A 17,963-nucleotide genomic window follows, 5' to 3' on the forward strand; every position below is an offset into this window, starting at 1 on the left:
CTGAAACTGTGCAACTGAAGCAGAGCCTTTCCATTTCTACAATGGATCTACTATTACTTACCTATTTTTAAAAAGCACCTGGAGGTTTAATTAATTAGCATTTCTAATTAATTAGTATTTCTCAGGTAGTTTGTAGTTCTCAGAGGAGACTCTAAGGCATATGTCCCCACCCCACAATTATTCCTGGTCCAAAGTAAAATCTTGACCTGTCTCCCTGATGATGCCTCCTCAAGGATATCTTGCCTGTCAGCTGAAACTGTACAACTGAAGCAGAGCCTTTCATAGAATCACTTAATCATTGTATAGTTTGGGAAGAGACCTTTGGGTTGGAAGAGACCCTTGAAGATCATCTAGAGCAGAGACATCTTCAGATATCCAGCCTCTGCCCCCAAGCCTTCATCACTACTTCTCTTCTTAGTCTGTTTGGACAACACCAGCATCTTACCCATCCTCTGACTCGTATTCTTGCCAAGTTATTTTTCTAGGTCCTCACATGCAGTTATATCTAAATTCTGCTGATTTATTTTCTTAATACACTGTTAACTTTTGACCAGTGTTATTTAATTGGATTAATTCATGTTTCCTTCCTATGTCTCTGGCTACCTGCCTGACTACATGCCAGGTTTTCTGGAGCTGCTTGGAAATTGCACCAATATAAGTCATGCCTCAGTCTATCCTCAGGGTGTTTTGAGTTGAACGGAGAATACACAAGTGCCATTTTCAGTGTCTGTTTCACTTACTGAAATGCAGTCTGACATCAAGCCTTTCACAGGAGAAATATTGGGAAGTCTGTGTTATAAAGCTGATCATATGAAAAAGAGTTGCTACTGCATCTTCTGTTCAACAGACAGTAGCTTAAACACAGAGCAAACATATCATTCTACCTATTCCATTCTATTTTTCTTTCTGTCTGAGGAGATGGGGCACATTCCAGATGCAAGACTCAACCGTTATATTGGAGAGTTCTGGAATGAGGAAGAAGGTTTTCTTCATCGTTGTCATGAGTGTAATTTTATTTTATGAAAATTACTTCAACATCAGAGTAATTTCTTGGGATGCAGCAACAGAAGACCTTTGTCATCATTTTTCCAAGAAGTACTGAAACCCATCATTCATTAAAAGTACATGAAAAATAAGTGCGACATTTTAATTCATACAAGACCCACTGTTTCGGTTTCACAATTTGGCCAGAAAAAAATGAATTCCAGATCACATCAAAGGGATTTTTTTTTCTCCCTTTCCATTTAACTGCAGCAGTAAAATGCTGGATATTTGCACAATCTCCTTACAGTGTCTCTGACCTTTTCACCTACTTGAAACAGCTGTGTCGCTAGTATGGTCGCTGAACCTTTTTAAACCTAAGTTGGATTTGGCCCTTAGCTGCTAACTCTTAGTAGCTCAACTCCAACTGGTGGCCTAGTACAGGACCTCTACAAACCTCCTTTGGTATGCTGAGCCTGTCAGACACAAAACTATTGGGAGGGCAGCTGCTTACCTTGTCTTCTCTTTCAAATGTTTTGTTGAGATAAATAGTAATGAAGACTGATAAACCCAATGGGATGTCCTGTTAATTTGGTTTCTTATACATTTGTTTCAGGAAAGTTTTCCTTGTGTGCTTATGAATTTTCAAATTGCTTTGTTGTTTTGACATTGGATATATATGAATCTCAGCTATCTCTGATAGCTTTACATTCCAAAGTCTGATCCAGTTTTGCTCTACTGTAATGTTTAGTTTCCTTAGCACTGGCATTCCCAGTTCCCTGGTTGCACTGACAGTGAAGTGCTGGTTATCTGCAGAGCCACATCGATGATAACAAGTGGGGGCTTTTTCGGTTTGCATTACTGTCGTGTTTAGACTGCTGCAGGAACACGTGCGGTTCAAACCTATCATGTCAGACTAACAAAGCAGGTTGCTGTAACAGAAGATGTCAGGGATTTTTGTAAATTCACTGTGCATCCAGGAACCCAGGAGGCCGATACAATGATTAGCCAAAACTGCACCTTGCTTCTCTTGCAGAAGAGGAAGATAAGGACTCATGTACTGTTGCTCTCTAGAAGAACGCTCTGAGAAAGAGGGACTACTTGATGCCTTGGCACTGAGACCAACCTTTGCATGTATAACCTCCCAGGAAATATAAATATGAAGTCCCAAAGAGCAAACAGGACACTAACCAATATAAAATACAATGCAAAAAGTATTGGCAAGGCAGTCAAATGACAGCAAAGGCACCTGAGTTGTGTCAATATCAGCTGCTTGAGACAGCCCCAGGGGCTGCTCTGGAAACCATGGCCCCAGGATGGTGGGAGGCAGACTTGAGGCCCACTGTCCTGGTAGATTGGTGTCCATGCTGGACCTTGAGTTATGGGATAGCATTTTTAAGCTGACACCATGGCAATTCTCTACATTTTTGGAGAGGGTCCCACCACCGAGGGTCCCACCACCAAGTGTCCTCAAGGGTAGGACAAACCTTACCTGAGATAAAACATAATGTAATATTTCTAATGGGGGATCAAAATTCCAAAACCCCTTTTTTTCCCTAGGATGTGGGTTTTTTAATTGCTTTTAATTTTCTTCATGTAAATAGAATAGTAACAATCCCACTGAATTCTGCTTATCTGTAGATTCTGGCAATGGTTTGTGCAGAGCTTTCTTGCTTAAATGGCTTTTGTTTCAAATAGTGGGAGCCTGGTAATTTGAGTGGGTGCTCCCCATCTGCAAGTCCTGTACCCACTATATCCCTGTGCAGACACCTTCAAGGGCACCAAGTCCTGGCAATCTGTCAAGAACACTTCTTAAAATTACTCCCGTGAGTTAAACAGACAGTGTGTGCAGATGCAGTGGTATTCTCCAAAAGGGGAAACCTTATCTCTGTAAGGCTGCTGATTTGGGAATATGTATGAGGGGATCTGGTTTTTGAACATACAAGGCTGTATTTATCTGGACCTTTTAATTGTTTTTTTCATAACTTTTTTACTAATTAGAAAAAAAAAAAAAAACCCACAAAAAAATGCACATCATTTTATTCTGAGCCTAATGCAGTTGGTTGGGACTGGACACTCTGCAGTCCTGGCACACAGCCCCATGTGCATTACTCAGCAGGGTATGGAGCTGACTGGAGGAACCAAGCCTTGCACTCCTGGTATCTTCCCATAACTGAGTAAGAAAGATGCCCACATCATCTGGGTCTCCTCAGGCTCTCAAGGCTCTCAAATCAGCTCAGTTTCTCACTCTGTTTACAGCAAACTTTCTGGAAAGTGTGTCCCTTGGATCTGGTGGAAATCCTCCCAAGACGGCAGTAGTAAAGGATTAATATAAATTCCACATTCCACTATTCTGGTAGTACCAGAAATAAAGCTGTGTTAGTTCTCTTAATGGAGTTAAAAATTAGGTGTAGGAAAAATAAACAGAAAGATTAAGATCTGAAATATTTTTTCCACTTTCATTTTTGTAATATAGAACTAATTTGCTATCCTATCTGCTATGTATCCTGCTGCCAAACTAATCCTTTTTGTGTCCTAGATTTTTGTTAGCCTTGCTTGCTTATTACTGAAAGATTTTGTCTCTAGGACTCCTTGTAATTCAATTTACTACTGCACTGCCCTTTCTTTTGAATATAACTTTTCTGTAGTGTACTTTTTGGATTCTTGACCTTTTCTAACCTGGAACATATTTATAGTAGTCTGATCTAGTTTTCCTAATAGTGAACTTCCCAGCAGGATACCATCTTTTATCTTCTTCCTAATATGATTCAGGATACTTCTCAATTTAAAGTGCCCGTATGATTGAACCATTATGCTGGGATTTATTGTAGAAAATCAAACTCCAATGGAGTTTTCCTAAGAACTTTCTTTGTCAGTTTGTACAGCACTCATCAGATATCTTCTGTCAAAGTCCTTTCATTTTATTAGTAACACCTTAACATTGCTAATGTACATATATTTTTATTTTCCTTTAGCCAATTCATGCACTTTACTTCCTTAAGTATTTGGATTTGTTTTGAGACTAGTCAAGGAAAGGAGCTCTTGTTCTTTACAGGTAATGAAATCACAGGAATAAACGTGGAAATAGTCGTGAACTTCAGGTTATTAGTGGTGTCTGTATGGGTATGCTCACCATGTCTAGAACGGTGTGAGTACAACTATCTGCTCTGCAAATTTGACTGTGTGAGCATATTATTATGTTTGGAGGTGGTTAAATGCAGACATAAATAGATTAAAGTCTTTTAACAGAATTAATAAATCAATATTGTACATGCAGTCCAGCCATAAATGGTACACAGGTTGACCAAAATATGATATTAAAAAAAAATGTCTTTTTAGACACATAGGAACAAACAGAGTATTTTGTGCTGTCATGTGCACGTGAGTGTGTGTACATGTATTCACAGACATACAGGGTATTTCTAGCCAGTGAGTCGTGGTTCCTAAGCATGATTTAAAAACTGAATGAATTAATTATAATCCCACTCCTCTCCCCTAGAACAAATCTGAGGAATCAATCTAATCTGCTTTACTAAATAAACACGTGAAAGTGCTTATCTGGGATAAAACTGGGGACTATACATACTTCTCTCTCTTTTTCCTTAAACAGAATGAAAATGCCCTTGTGAAAATAAAGGAGTTAGGAGTCGAGCTTGCAAAGATCAGGGATGAAGTTGGTAAGTAGTACAAGAAAAGTAACAACGAAGTGATTTTCTCACTTTACACAAAATCAGTTATTATTGTTTGTGACCTGATCCTGGAGAACCTGCATGCATGTGATGAAGTGTCTTCTGAAGCCTACTGGCCAGGGGTTTTGTGGCTTTGCAGGGAACTGTGATTTTACCTCTTTGCTGTGGAGATGGGACCATCACCACACATGCTGGAGCTAGTTGTGCATCATCTTTACTAGAGAAATTGTTCTTCATAAATCCATAGCTTCCATTCTCAAACATTACCACTGCCAAGGACAAAGCATAATGATGAAAAGTGGGAACTTGAGACTGTTGCAGTGCATGGTGACTAGGAATGCATCACTTAATTATGAACATTTGCATGGTTTGCAGTTCAGATACAGACTGAAGGACACCAAACTCCAAACTTGCTTATTAATATCTCTAAGTTCTCTTCCTGGTGGAGACAGGAAGAGCAATGCATCCCATTTGATCTGTGTATTCCCTGGGTATCTGCATACATCACTTTTCCTTTTGGTTTCTGATCTAGACAGGGGAGACAGGGAGAGTGTAAAGATATTGCAACTCCTGAGAGAGAAGGTGGGCTTTTGCTCTGGCTTCAGTCAACAGTCTGAGTTCTTTTGGGCTTGAATCTCCCCAGAATGAGTATGATGTAGGGTTCATCTGCTCCAGGGCAAATGGAGAGGAAGACCACTGGGGCAGGGGACACCCTGGGTACCGAAAGGTGTTGAAACCAGAAATGACTGGAGTTATGAACGGGGGGACTTGTTAGCTTTCCCTTCATGTGGGAGCCCAGTTGCTGGGTCATACAGTAAACACAGATTGTGCCAAGTGGACAGAGGGTGACTTGGCTGGCAAAGGAAGGCTCAGGCCAAACCCCTGTGAGATGGGCAGAACTGCAGATTCTTCCTGTGCTTCGTCTTCACCCTGCCTAAGACAACCCACTTCAGAAAAGCTGAGCAAAGCCCTTTTCTGAATCCCATCAACTTGTGTTCCCTGATATGCCCCTCCAAAATTATTTGGCTGATTTTCATTTCATGGTGAGCTTTATTGTCCCCATGGCCAACATATACTGCAGGAATGGCAGAATAGCATTTGCAGTTATTCCCTGATGTCTGCCTTCCTCCATCCTCTGATCTCCACAGCTCTCAAAGAGGAATTGTAGCCACCTTTGGTTGGTTGGTACATTCTTTAGGCAGGGCATATCTGATATAGTTCAATATCCATTTCTCATTTGAAAGCCCTGCTTCAATCTAGCAGGGTGGGTTTGCTCATTTTCATGAGTGTTTTTTCAAGTGGCAGTGACATGGGAAGGAAAGAAAGGTTCAGTGCTGGAGATGAAGAGTTCTGCTTCCATTTACACCATGTTTGTACAGCTGAAGCGAATACAAATCCCTGATGGCTTTGCTGGAGAACATTGCCAAGGATATAAGTAAGTGCTGGCCTGTTTGGGGGTCACAGAGTAGGATGTTCAGTAACAGGAGATCATGGCACTGCCTGCCCTTGCTATTGCCCTTGCACATGCAGTAATAGACACCTCCTGTGCCCAGAACTGGGTCACGATGGCAAATGTGGAGACAATTTTGGTACGAACCCCAGATACTCCAGAAGAGCAGGCTGAGCTGTACTGCTTCAGAAGGGAGATAAGCTGTAGACAGGTATGGGCTTTCTTTCTCAGAAAGGGGAAAGGTGGTGTGAAATAGTCCTGTCCTCAGTGGTCCTGTAAGCATGTGTAATGGAGAGAAGCCATTACAGGCCAGCTCTTCCTGAGCAAGCCACCACTCTGGGAGACACCAAGATGCTGAGCAGAGGCTGTTTAGGAGTGACACAGGTGTCTGGTCATCTGCTCGGTGAAGGTAATCTTCTCTCTATAACAGGTGCAACATGAGATGCAACGTAGCCAGGTAGAAGGACTCCCAGTAGTGATGAACAAAAAAATGAACATGTGCCAGTATTGCACTTCAGCACAATGCAAAAAAATAAATCAGCGGTACAAATCCTAGTATGTATCCATAAATATGGAAGATCAATGTCTATATTTTTTAGTGAAAGTCAAAAATTGCTGGACAGTCTGTTTTCCTTTGGTATGAAATTATAAAATTAAGTTTTGTGAAACAACCAGTGTTTTAAATCTGTGGAAAAGGTGAAAGGCAAATGCCAAGTGCATGAGAGCTTTTCTTGTCAGTGCATTTCTTTGCTATCTCTAAAGCAGTTCAAGCTGGGGCTGTGGGTGCTACTGGAGACATGCAGCCCCCTTGTGCTATAGGAGGGTTATTTTGCTCTCACTATCAGATGAATTATAGGTGATTCTTTGAAGAAATTTAGGGAAAATCTACAGAGCATGTTATAGAACCAAGTTGTATTCTGAGTTGTTCCAGTCACTTTGATAAGTAGTCACTCATTAATTTAAAAATAACCAGTCCAGTTAAACAGCATGGGTGTTGGTCAGAAATTCCTGATTTCTCATGTGTAAATTCACCATGTCAGACTCACTGATGCAAATACCTTAATGAATCAGTGAAACAAGGCTGGATTAGCCAGGGTTGATACAGGCAGTGTGTCCAACATTTAGTTATTTAGGTAATAGCTGTAATTCAGACTTACAATTTAGGCGCTGAACATGCTTAGTTTTGAAAGCACATGGCCTTTGTTAACTTCAACAGAAACTGCAGGATTCTGCTATACAAAGCAATGAAGGTGCAAGAAAGAATACACTGTTCAGAAAAGTCAGAATTAAGTTTAAGGAAAATTCTTTTGGCAAATAAAAGCATTGTTGAAGCGATAGCAGTGATAGAGCATGTGTAAAATAACTTAGGGAGACCTGCACCTTCTGGACCCAAGCAAAATATTTAGGTTCAGACAGTGCCCACTTTTACCCCCAGCACTGCTGTGAGTGTATCACACCTCGTCTGAAACCAGCATGGGTGAAATAGGAAAGTGCGTCTCCCTCCCCAGTCCTGGGGAGGAATATGGCCTCTATAAACACTGAGGGATTTGTTATTTTAAGCAATAAGATTTGCTCATGTATTTTACTAGAAATAGCAGGGCTAGAAAAACATGAGAAGCAGTCATTCTACAGTCAAGACACTGATCTTTATAAATTATAAATATAAGCACTTTTCAACTGCAACACTGAGTCTCTTGAAATAAAGAGGTTTTGAAGATGGGCTATTTCCCTTCAAGCTAATTGAAATTAAATGTCAGAATTACCTGCTTCTTTTCTGCAGACCAATGGCATGTGAAGTGAGTTGAGAGGAGGTATAAAGATGCATTAAAAAAATAGATGAAGACAAGACAATCTGATGTCAAGTTTAAAATTTGTATTATCTGTATTCACAAGAATTTGGAAACCAAAGCCTGTGTGTCATTTCCTCCTGGATATGCCTCCCAGTCAGAGGACCCGGAACCTGAGTGTGGTGGCTGGGATTTTCTCTGTGAATCTGGGGTCAAGGGTCAGGAAGAAGAGAAGAGTCTAAGTGGTAAAGAGCCCCTTTCTCAGGGGGGCAAACAGTCCCTCTGTGGGGCCACAAGACACCAACCCCCTGGTTCCATCAAGATTTACCCTCCTGAATGGGAAGTTGGGTTGTGGCTCAGAGTCTGTGTGTGTGGCAGGGTGTCAATCCAGTGGTAACATCTATGTTTCCCTCACTGTCCCAGCCCATTCAGAAATGGGTTTTGCTCATCTGTTGCACACTGTAAAAGCCGCTCGGTGCTCAGGGAATAGAGAGGCAACCGTAGTCAGTCTCATTTAACCCAGCACACTACCATCCCAGGAAATGCCACGTTATGTCAGTCATTTCCAGCCTGTAAGCAGCAAGGGAAATACCCAGAGAGAAGGAAAGAGGCAACCAGGGTGTAACTCTTCATGATAGCAGCCAATTGTAGTTTTGCTCTCCTTGTCTTGTTCCCTGTCATTAACAGATTCATATTACTTTTCTTAGTGATTTTTTCTTTTTCTACAAGAGTGGCTCACTTTTGCAGTATCCCTATCCTGATGCCTGAAATTCACTGTTTTGCAGTAACATTAGCCAGTCTTCTGTTCAGGCATCTGTTTTGGGGTCCTTGCCGGTGCCGATGCAGCTGTTTCACCAGAACCACACACTGACGCCACAGCAGATTCAATGCCAGCTCCAGCAGGGAGGGCTCTCCCATGCTGGTTCCTGCTCCCTAGGAGGGTAGGAGAGCTGCAGAGCCTTGGGCTGCATGGGTTTTGTTTTCTGCTGTGCCTGTTCCAGTAGAACCAGGCCCAAAGATCCATCTCCTCACTAAGAAGAGGTTCAGTTTTTCCTCACCCCTTCGGTCATTGGCCTCATTTGTCTTAGTCTGAGACTTACAGTAGGGTTCATTCCTTCACATTAGAGGTATTTTACATTCACTATAAGGCAAATTTCCTGGGCAATGGCCCCATTTTCTGCCTCCAATGGCATTGTTGGGTGTGTGGGGAACATGCCATGCGAGCATACTTTCCCTGCTTTCCTCTTCCCTCCATTTTGCAGCTGCATCAGAGTTTGATTTGTGAATAGTTTTGTGTTTCAGGTTACAGGAAGTATTTCAGATGGACTTTCTTTTGGTTAGAGCATGTTATTTCATTGCCTAGTCCTTCCTATGTGCTGGGTAATCTCATCAGAGAGGATGGAGAGAGATGGAGTTCATTACAGCCCCAATTTAAAGCTTGAGGAAGTTTGAATTCTACTGAAGGCATAGCTGCAAGCATAACCCCTCCTGCTCTGGGATCACTTTACATGCCAAAGAAAATAAAAAAGCAGATGACATTCCAGCTAATGACCATATAAAACACAAATTGTGCCATTCCATTTTCAGTATGAGGCAGGTGGGAAAGCTTTCTATGTGCTGCCACTGAGGTGCTAAGCTCACTGGTTCTCTCTCTTTCTGTAAGGAGCAGAGAGCTTCAAAGGGACACAGAGTTCCTCACAGTACTCCAGAAAACATCAGGATCAGAACAGGATCCTGTTCTGGACATACTGAGCAAATCTGGATATTGATGTCCAGTAAGTGTGGAAGCAGAGCTCTAAACAGGGTGAAAAATAGCTATGTGGGAAAGGAAATGGTTAGTTCGGGTGCCCAAACTACCTTGCATGGGTGCACTCAACATGAACTGTGGGGGCAGCAGTGGTAATTTGGACAAATTGTTGCTATCCTGGAAAAAATGAGCACAGTCTGACACCATCGTAGAAAGAGCCAGAAAAACATGCAGGGTGCCAGATACTGAGCAAATATATGGTCATAGGATAAATATGGTTTTGAAGCATGCAGCAGGAAGACAGCTGCTTCCAATCCTCCTGTTTACAATGCCACACAGGTCTGCGCATGGCATGTGCATTTTGAAAGGCAAAGGAAGGATAACTATGCAGACAGTTTGTTCAAAAGCTGATGATCTTTCTAAATCAGCTGTGAGTCTAAATAAGAAAGAAGCTCTAGAAACCCACCTCTCCTTCTCTAGTATTCTGAATGTTGTGGTCATGATGATTTTAATCACTTCTTACCTGTTGGATCTTTACAAATTTGCTCTCTAAATGTTGTCTGGCTGATCTTGTCCAGCTTACATCACATCTTCAGCATCTGGATTTGTTGCAACTGTTCTTTAGCAAAGCAAAAGGCTGAGAACAGAGTGTTCGTGACACGGCTTTCCTTGCATCCTGGGAACAATATAGGTGAGGAACCAGATGAGGAAATGGACTGATTATCCTTGACTTGATGGAACTGTTGGAAAATAATTGTAGACATGGTTGTGAATTCTGGGACATAATCACTGGGTTAGTTCACTAGAGTAAAAATTTCACCTTTTCGGATTTCCTTCAGTATCAACCTTTCACTTGTGCTCTCTGATTCCATTAAGCACACAAGAGAGTGGTTTGAGTATAAAAGTATTTTAAGCAAGTGTGCATTAATGGATTTGAGTAGTCCTTGCTGGAGGTGGTGTGAAAGACAGGTTTATGCAGTGACCACCTTCTAACAGCTGGAAAATGGGAAGTGTGAGATGCAATCCCTCTCCTGGTCAAGTCATCAATCATACTCCTTGCATAACATGTGCACAGGGTGCTCCTCAAGAGCCCAGGCAGCTTCTACCTTCACTGGAAGTGGGAACTTAGCCAAGACTGTGTCTTGAGAGAAGAAAATAAGAAAAATCTTATATCCCAGTTGAAAGGCTTTGTGTCAAGTGATTGTCTCACATGCTGTTTCTTATATCCAAGGCCAAGTAAAATCCCCAAAGGCTCAGTTTGTGGATCCAAGACTGTGCTGGCCAGGAGGGGACAATCAGTCACCCTGCAGGTCCACAGAATTCCCCGTTTTATTTATTATTAATGTTATAGTTATTGTTGTTGTTATTTTTCAATTCCAGTTTTGCATAGGCTTTTGCATACTCTGACAGTGCCTATATTGAAACAAATGCATGTGTATATGTGTGTGTGAGAGAGCGGAACAGGGAGAATCAGCAGGGATTCATGGAAGTCCCGGAGTCAGTGAGAACCACCGTGCTCAGTGATGTATTAACAGGTCCAATTGCACTGTTGGGTCCAGAGGAGTTCAGAGTCTGACTGCATGGTCTTGTCCCCACAGCCCTCAACACAGCAAGATGGAAGAAACTACTGAGCGAGAAGGAGGAGCTGGAGAGGCGCTTCGAGGAGGAGGGGAAGCAGCTCCGCAGGCAGCAGGAGGAGGAGATGCAGGCACTGGAGCAGCGGCTGCAGGAGGAGTACAGTGTTAAGAGGGAGAGCCTGCAGGAGCAGCACAGGCTGCAGCTGGAGCAAGCCAAATTGCAGCATCAGGATCAGGTCAGTCTCCATCTGTGGCCTTTGAAGAGTAGTCCATGCCAGTACTGGGAGGGTTCAGGTAATGAAATATATATTGAACATTCCAACAGGAAGGCACTGGTAATGAATTGATGACTGGAAAAATGTATTTATGACTATCTTTACTGCTGTTTCTCACTATTAGTTCTGCTGTTATTTCTACAGAGTAGTCTATTACATTGCTATGTCTTGTCTTCACATGCTTCCCTATGTTTCACAGTAAAAATATTAAGAGTATCTCTGCTGCCCACACATACTTGCTCCTCAATCTACCTATTTTAGGCAATTTATATGAAACCAAGGCTTAACAAGAGCCTGCTCAACACAGGTAAGGCCAGCAGAACCATGCCCATTATTATTTCCAATGCTAGTTAAACAGCACTACAGTGAAGTGATAGCACCCATGCAACACATGCAGCATAAACATCAAGCACACGATGCACTCCAGATCCCCTGATTTCTGCTTCACCATCCAGTCTAATCTCTTGGAGTGTATGTCACAAGTGTTTCTCCTTGCTTTGCTTTCTATATCTAGGTAGGAATACTCTCATAAGCAGCTACTTTTGTCTTATTTTTGAACAGCTGAAGTGAACAACACTGTAACTCACCTATGGGAGCCTCTCATATAGTGGCAGAATATCCTGTCCTGGATTATGTCAATAATGCCTTTACCCGGCCTTTTCTCATTTTACCCCCAATAAGCACTGGATGCAGTTCTGATTTTTCCAGCTGCAACTCTTATCCACTACCCAACTCCCCAGGTCATGAGGGCTTTTCTCACATGTGTATCTGTTGCACTCAGATGCGCTCTGTAATCTGTGCCTTTAGGCTTTAACATGCCACAGCCCCCGCTGCCATGGGCATGCCACCCGGGTATCTGATGCAGCACAAGGGCCACTTGTCTGTGGAACATAAGCCCAGCCAATAAGGCCCCTGTTTGCCAGCATTTTGCCCAGAGAAAAGGGCTAGCCTGCACTGAGTTCACAGGAGAGGAGAGATGCAGCACAGCAGAGATGGCAGCCTGCAGTCTTTAAGGTCAACAATACTGCCTGTATTTGATGTACTGTGACACTTCTGGGATAGGAGCTGTCCTTGCTGGCACTTGGGTCAGACAGCCATGTGGGACAGACACACAGAGTGACTGCTGCCCTTGGTATCACTGTGCAGTTTGGTTTGATTCTTCAGTGCAGGGGTGTGAAGGACTCCTGCCGGATTTTACTTTTTTAATTGCTGGACCTGCTAGTTGGTATTGATTTACAGGCTTGTAACATGCAACACAAAGGCTTGAAGCAACTGGGCTGTTTTGCCCCAGACAAATTATCCGTTTCTGTTACTACATTGATTTTCAAAGACGCATTAGAAGGTGCTATCAAATAGGTTTTCATGTCCTAAACCATATTTTTCAAAATATTCATTTGTGAATGGTTAGAACATGTGCTCATCCATGTCTTTTGGTCCTCATTTTCATTTATGCAAGTTGGTTTTCTTGCAAGGCCTCTACATTTTCTACTTTTCTTTCTGATATGAAAGAGGGGTCATGTTCCCAAAAGCCTTGACAATTTTTTCCTTTCACTGTGTCACTGTGTCAGTCTGCCTGGTAGAAGATATGGGCTCTAGCTGCAAGGCTTGGCTCTCCTGGAACACCAGACATCAGCATTTGTGAAGGAATTTGTTCTGACAGTTAATTTTTTGCTGAGCTCTGCTACTCTTTGAAGTGCTTCTGCAAGCTCAGAGGACCACAAGAACAGATCTTGGTTCTTCTCCTCTCAAGCTAATCAGTGCAAGAAAGGGTGATACAAGTCATTGTAGAACTTGACTAGAAGTACGCTTATTTTTCTCATTTTCATCTACTTTCACTCCATACATCATTACACAGAAGAAGTGGAAATGCATCTTTCCCTCTGTGGGTTTGCTCCAGAGGGAGTTCCTTGATTTCTGAAGATAACACAAACATTCCTCTTCACTGCTTTGAAAATGCTGCTGTGACTCTAGTATATCAGAGTTTTACCCCATATTTTCAATTCATAATTCAGCTACCGTGATGAGTTTTATCAGGATTTCCCTTTGAATTCCTACTCCACCGTAAACCCATCCTGTGTTGAGTGCTCTTGGATCAGAGGAGGCTGACAGGCCATGTTGGAAAGCTGCTCACCAATGTTTCTTGGCCAAGGAAATGTAACTCTTACTCTGTACATGAGAAAAGCCTTGTCCTTGAGCTGTCGATCTGCATGAGGGGATTTGAATTTGCGTTCATGAAGGCAATAACAGTAACAAAATCCTTTTGGCCATGGATCTGCATGTATTTCTGTATTCATGCATCTAATTTGGAAGATAGTCATCCCACTTTCATGGTTTCTAGTCACAACTTAATCTTCCATGCTGTATTGCTGTAGTGACCACTTAGTTCACTACTGGATAGCTGTTGTTTCTTTGGATACACAGTTGTCAGATTTGGGAGGTTCAGCTGTTTCTGAGGAGATAGCAGAACATGGGAGCCAAACTCCTCATAAACCGATCATATATGCCAGTGCATTCTCATATCTCCTTGTAACTAAGGGCAAAATTGCAGAATAAAGGCTGTGGTCTGGCTTGCCCACTAGAACTTTCTCTTGATTTCACTTCATTAAGGCTTAAAAATCCCGCCTGAGGTACCTTTTATAGCCAGAAATAAACATGACTTGTGTTAAGTGTGTTGATCATGCCTATAGAGTAATTTAGTGGCAAAATTGGAATTAGCACCCAAGAGATCTGCTTTCCAGTGCCAAGTTGACTATCTGCCATGAAAAATTGCAGACAGGAGGTCACGCTGGAAGATAAAAAGAGTCATTTGGGATGTGGATATGAAACATGCAGAAGACAGAAAAATCCCTACAGATCATTTAGGACATATCTAATTGACTTTATAGATAAATAACCTGCCAAGGATGGTGGCTGTGAGAGGAGACCCCTTCACCTTCTGAAGGGGTTGGAGTTGAGCATAATCATTCCTATGGGGTGCTGCTCAGCTGAGAGGCAATTAAAGTATGAATAAAGACTTAAGTAAGGATGAGGTAAAGAACATGGCAGTGCTCATGAGGTTTCAGCCTACAGACATCATATTCAGGGACAAGGTGCTCTGGAAAAAGTCAGGTGATAGTTCTTCCTGTCCCATTAGTAGCTTATTGAGTCATCTACCCCCCATCTTTCTTTGCTCTTTCATGCAATATATCAGCAGGCTGAGTCCCAATTATTTTGCAAACAGTTCTTCACCACTGAGTCATCTCCCACATTACTATGAAAATTAGTTTGGATAATTTTAAATTCCATGTTAAATACCTAACTTTCATTCTAAGAGCATGCTTTCTCCAATGTGGTTGGAAATTTTGCTTCTGTTGGGTTACCTAACACGTTTGACTGTTAAAAGCAGTGAAATAACATTTATTCCAGTCAAGGCAAACTCAGCTGCAGTAACTTTCTACCATCATTTAACATAACTGTGAACAAAAAAAGCTGGTTTGAGTCAAGGCACTTTGGAATGAACAGCCATTTCATTCCATATAGTGGAATATATAATAGTACGATCCTCTGCCTTGCCAGATATTACAGATACTAGGGTGTTAAATGTAAGGAATAAGACCACTGTGGTTACAAACCCCAGAAAAACAAATCAATGCATTGAATTCAGAAACTGGTCTGGACCACTGACTTAACCTTGATCACCACTTTTCATTGTATTTTCTTTAATGATGTATATCAAGGGACCATCATTAGGGATCTCACTCTACCTTTAGTCAAGTCTACTAGCAAACAATATACTGAAGGAATCACAAACCCACTGGGTGCACTGGAACACAGGCTGCCCACAGCCCTCTTCCAGTTGCTCCCATGATGGCTTCCTCACTCCCATGATGGTTGTGGGTTGTGTGGTCATTAATATAATTTAGATTAATGCAATGTTGAGATTTCTGAATATTTAATAAATGCCGTCTTCACCTAAGGACTTTTTGACCTTTTGCTTTCTTATGTACATATTTATCACCATTAAGCTAAAAGAGCAAAAATACTATCAGCAGTGACTACACACTACCACTCAAGGCATCAACATGCCTGTTTTGTAATGAATAAAGCTGGCTCAGGTACTGGAAGTGTCATGCTCAGTAGATCCCTTTAGTGTTTCCAGCTCACTGGAGCTCTCTAGCAGTGGCTTGTCAGTGTGCCACGGTGTGTCTAATCATGTGTCCATGTCTCCACTCACTGTTGTTGGAACAGGTGGAAGATATCACAGCTGTACATGAAGCTGCAATGTTACAGTTGGAAAATAACCACATAGTTGCCATTACGGTACTACAGGATGAGAATGACTGCAAGATTCAAGGTAAGCCAGAGACCACCCAACAGCTACACAGCTATTCCAGGGCAAGAATTAATGCTGTAGTGACACTGTGTAAGCCTGGATTTTCTTCCTCCAGAGCAGGTGATACAGAAAATTTGTGTTGGTCTAGTGCTTTCACATGGGTTGGACCACTAAGTTCATGCTAGAGCAGAGGGAGAGCTGTCTGCAGTGTGTACAGCATCTAACTTTGACCCGAGATTATCTGAGGGGGGTCTCTGGGTCAAAGATAAGACTCTCCATAGGTTGCTGAAAATAGAGTCCAAATTCCACCTCACTTCACACACATACTTTTCTCAAGAGGCTAATCCTTGGGTATTCATGAGGCTAGAGCTCATTGGATATCTCTGAATTTAGGTGCTTAAATGCTCACATTGCTTCTAAAAACAAGACTCATCATTTTCAGCAGCAAATGTCTGGCCATGCTGAGCAGACCAAAGCCACACACTCACGCAAATCTGTACCTCAGCATTGTTATCTTTATTCTGTGTTACAGTTTTGACACAGGACTGGTGCTGCAGACAGAGCTGTTTCCTCCCTTCCAGTTCAGTCTCTAAACACATGTCTTTGTGAATGCTTTAGCTGACATTTAACAGCTACCTGTACAATCTCCCTCTTTTTTTTTCTTTTTTTTTCTTTTTTCTTTTTCCTAACGGTCTACTTTTTAAATAGCTCTAGTAGGTTTTCCCACATTTTCCAAATCAGATCATATTGCTTAGCTATGTATTGTGTCAATTAGAGACACAGTCCAGAGCATAACATGAACTGAGAACAGTCTATTCCTCTCTCCCATAGGCAGAGAAGGTGTCTAACACGCCATCTGTAAATTAACATATGTAATTTTGAAAATAATTAAGTAAAAAGCTGTTTCTTGCTTGAGGATATTCTTATCTGGCCGGTTTTGTTGGTATTTTTCGATGATAAAATTTAGTTGTGGTTTATCAAGGGTCTGGTGGCCAAAGTTTGTGCTCCCTGATCCTGGTGCGGGTATGAAATGCCCTCCTGTGCCTGGAAAAGGCATTGCAGCAGCTGCGGGATAGTGCGCTGTGCAACACACTGGAGCACTGGTATTATCGCTGCTGTTACTGTGGCAGGGGTTAGAGGGCAGAATCCCATGGGCTTGGGGGTGAAAACACAACTAATAGAGTGTCTGTAGGTTAAAAAGGTAGATGCTTCTATTGCACTGAATGACATTTTGGTGCCATTGCTTTAGAAATTAAACTTTATTTCTCTTTGCTTATTAAACTTCTGGTTATTTGTAAGTCCAGGATGAGTATTCTAGCAGAGAAACATTTAATCATGTTTTTTGTCTTCTCTGTCAGTCTCACTACTGGAATAAACCTCAAAGCTCATCTGCCACGGCTTGGGGAGAAGCACTATCATTTGCATTTTTGCACCTGAGGTCGTGGCCCTCCTCTCTATCTTCCCAAAGAAATTGCAAGCCAAGATTTTAAATATATCTAATTTAAAAATCTTTGATCTGGGGATACTCACTCTGCATTGGTAAATGACCCATTGTCAGACTGATCCTTTTCAGAGTACCTGGGAGCTGGGACTTTTGAGCAGTTCTGAAACCACTGAATGACCATAATATGGTCACATAAAAATAGAGGTATCTGCAACCAATGAGAGATGAGGAAAACTGATCCTCAAAACAACTCACAGAGTATATTTCTAGCAGTTTCCTACTCCACCTACATGTCCTAAAACTGCATCCTGAATTGCACTTGGCTCAAGATTTGTGTGCTCTCGGACCCTGGTTTGACAGGCTTCACTTAGTAATATCATGTCTGTGCAACTTCCCCAGAACTGAATACTGCTCACAAACTGGAAAAGGCACAACTAGAAGAGACTTTCGAAAAACTGCGGCTGTCACTCCAGGTTAGCAGTTTCTTTGTTTCCCACCCCTGTGATGATGTTGCAGAGCAGCTGATGGGCAGCCCCAGTCCCTTCGCTGGCTGCCAGCACACCAGGCTCTTACTTCTTACCAGCTATAGCACCTCTTGTCCTCTGCCTGTCCAAACTGGGATCTACCAGCAAACCCTCAGGATTTTTCCTCCCCCTTGCGTGGTTCAGGAGAGAGGGCAAACGTAAAGGGACAAAAGGGCA

The 17,963-nt window shown here is 42.1% G+C and overlaps 1 protein-coding gene across 1 annotated transcript in view; it reads left to right on the forward strand.

Moving 5' to 3' along the window:
• The window catches only part of MTUS2 (microtubule associated scaffold protein 2), a 249,632-nt gene that overhangs the window by 219,327 nt on the left and 12,342 nt on the right, over positions 1-17,963 (forward strand). Inside the window, exons 8-11 of the mRNA XM_018071556.3 lie at positions 4,592-4,658; positions 11,253-11,467; positions 15,734-15,839; positions 17,662-17,735. Of these exons, the coding sequence (XP_017927045.3) occupies positions 4,592-4,658; positions 11,253-11,467; positions 15,734-15,839; positions 17,662-17,735 (462 nt within the window). The remainder of the gene's footprint in view (positions 1-4,591; positions 4,659-11,252; positions 11,468-15,733; positions 15,840-17,661; positions 17,736-17,963) is intronic.

Source organism: Manacus vitellinus, unplaced genomic scaffold (genome assembly GCF_001715985.3).
Source record: "Manacus vitellinus isolate BGI_N305 unplaced genomic scaffold, ASM171598v3 scaffold_2_pilon, whole genome shotgun sequence".
Classification (NCBI taxonomy): domain Eukaryota; kingdom Metazoa; phylum Chordata; class Aves; order Passeriformes; family Pipridae; genus Manacus; species Manacus vitellinus.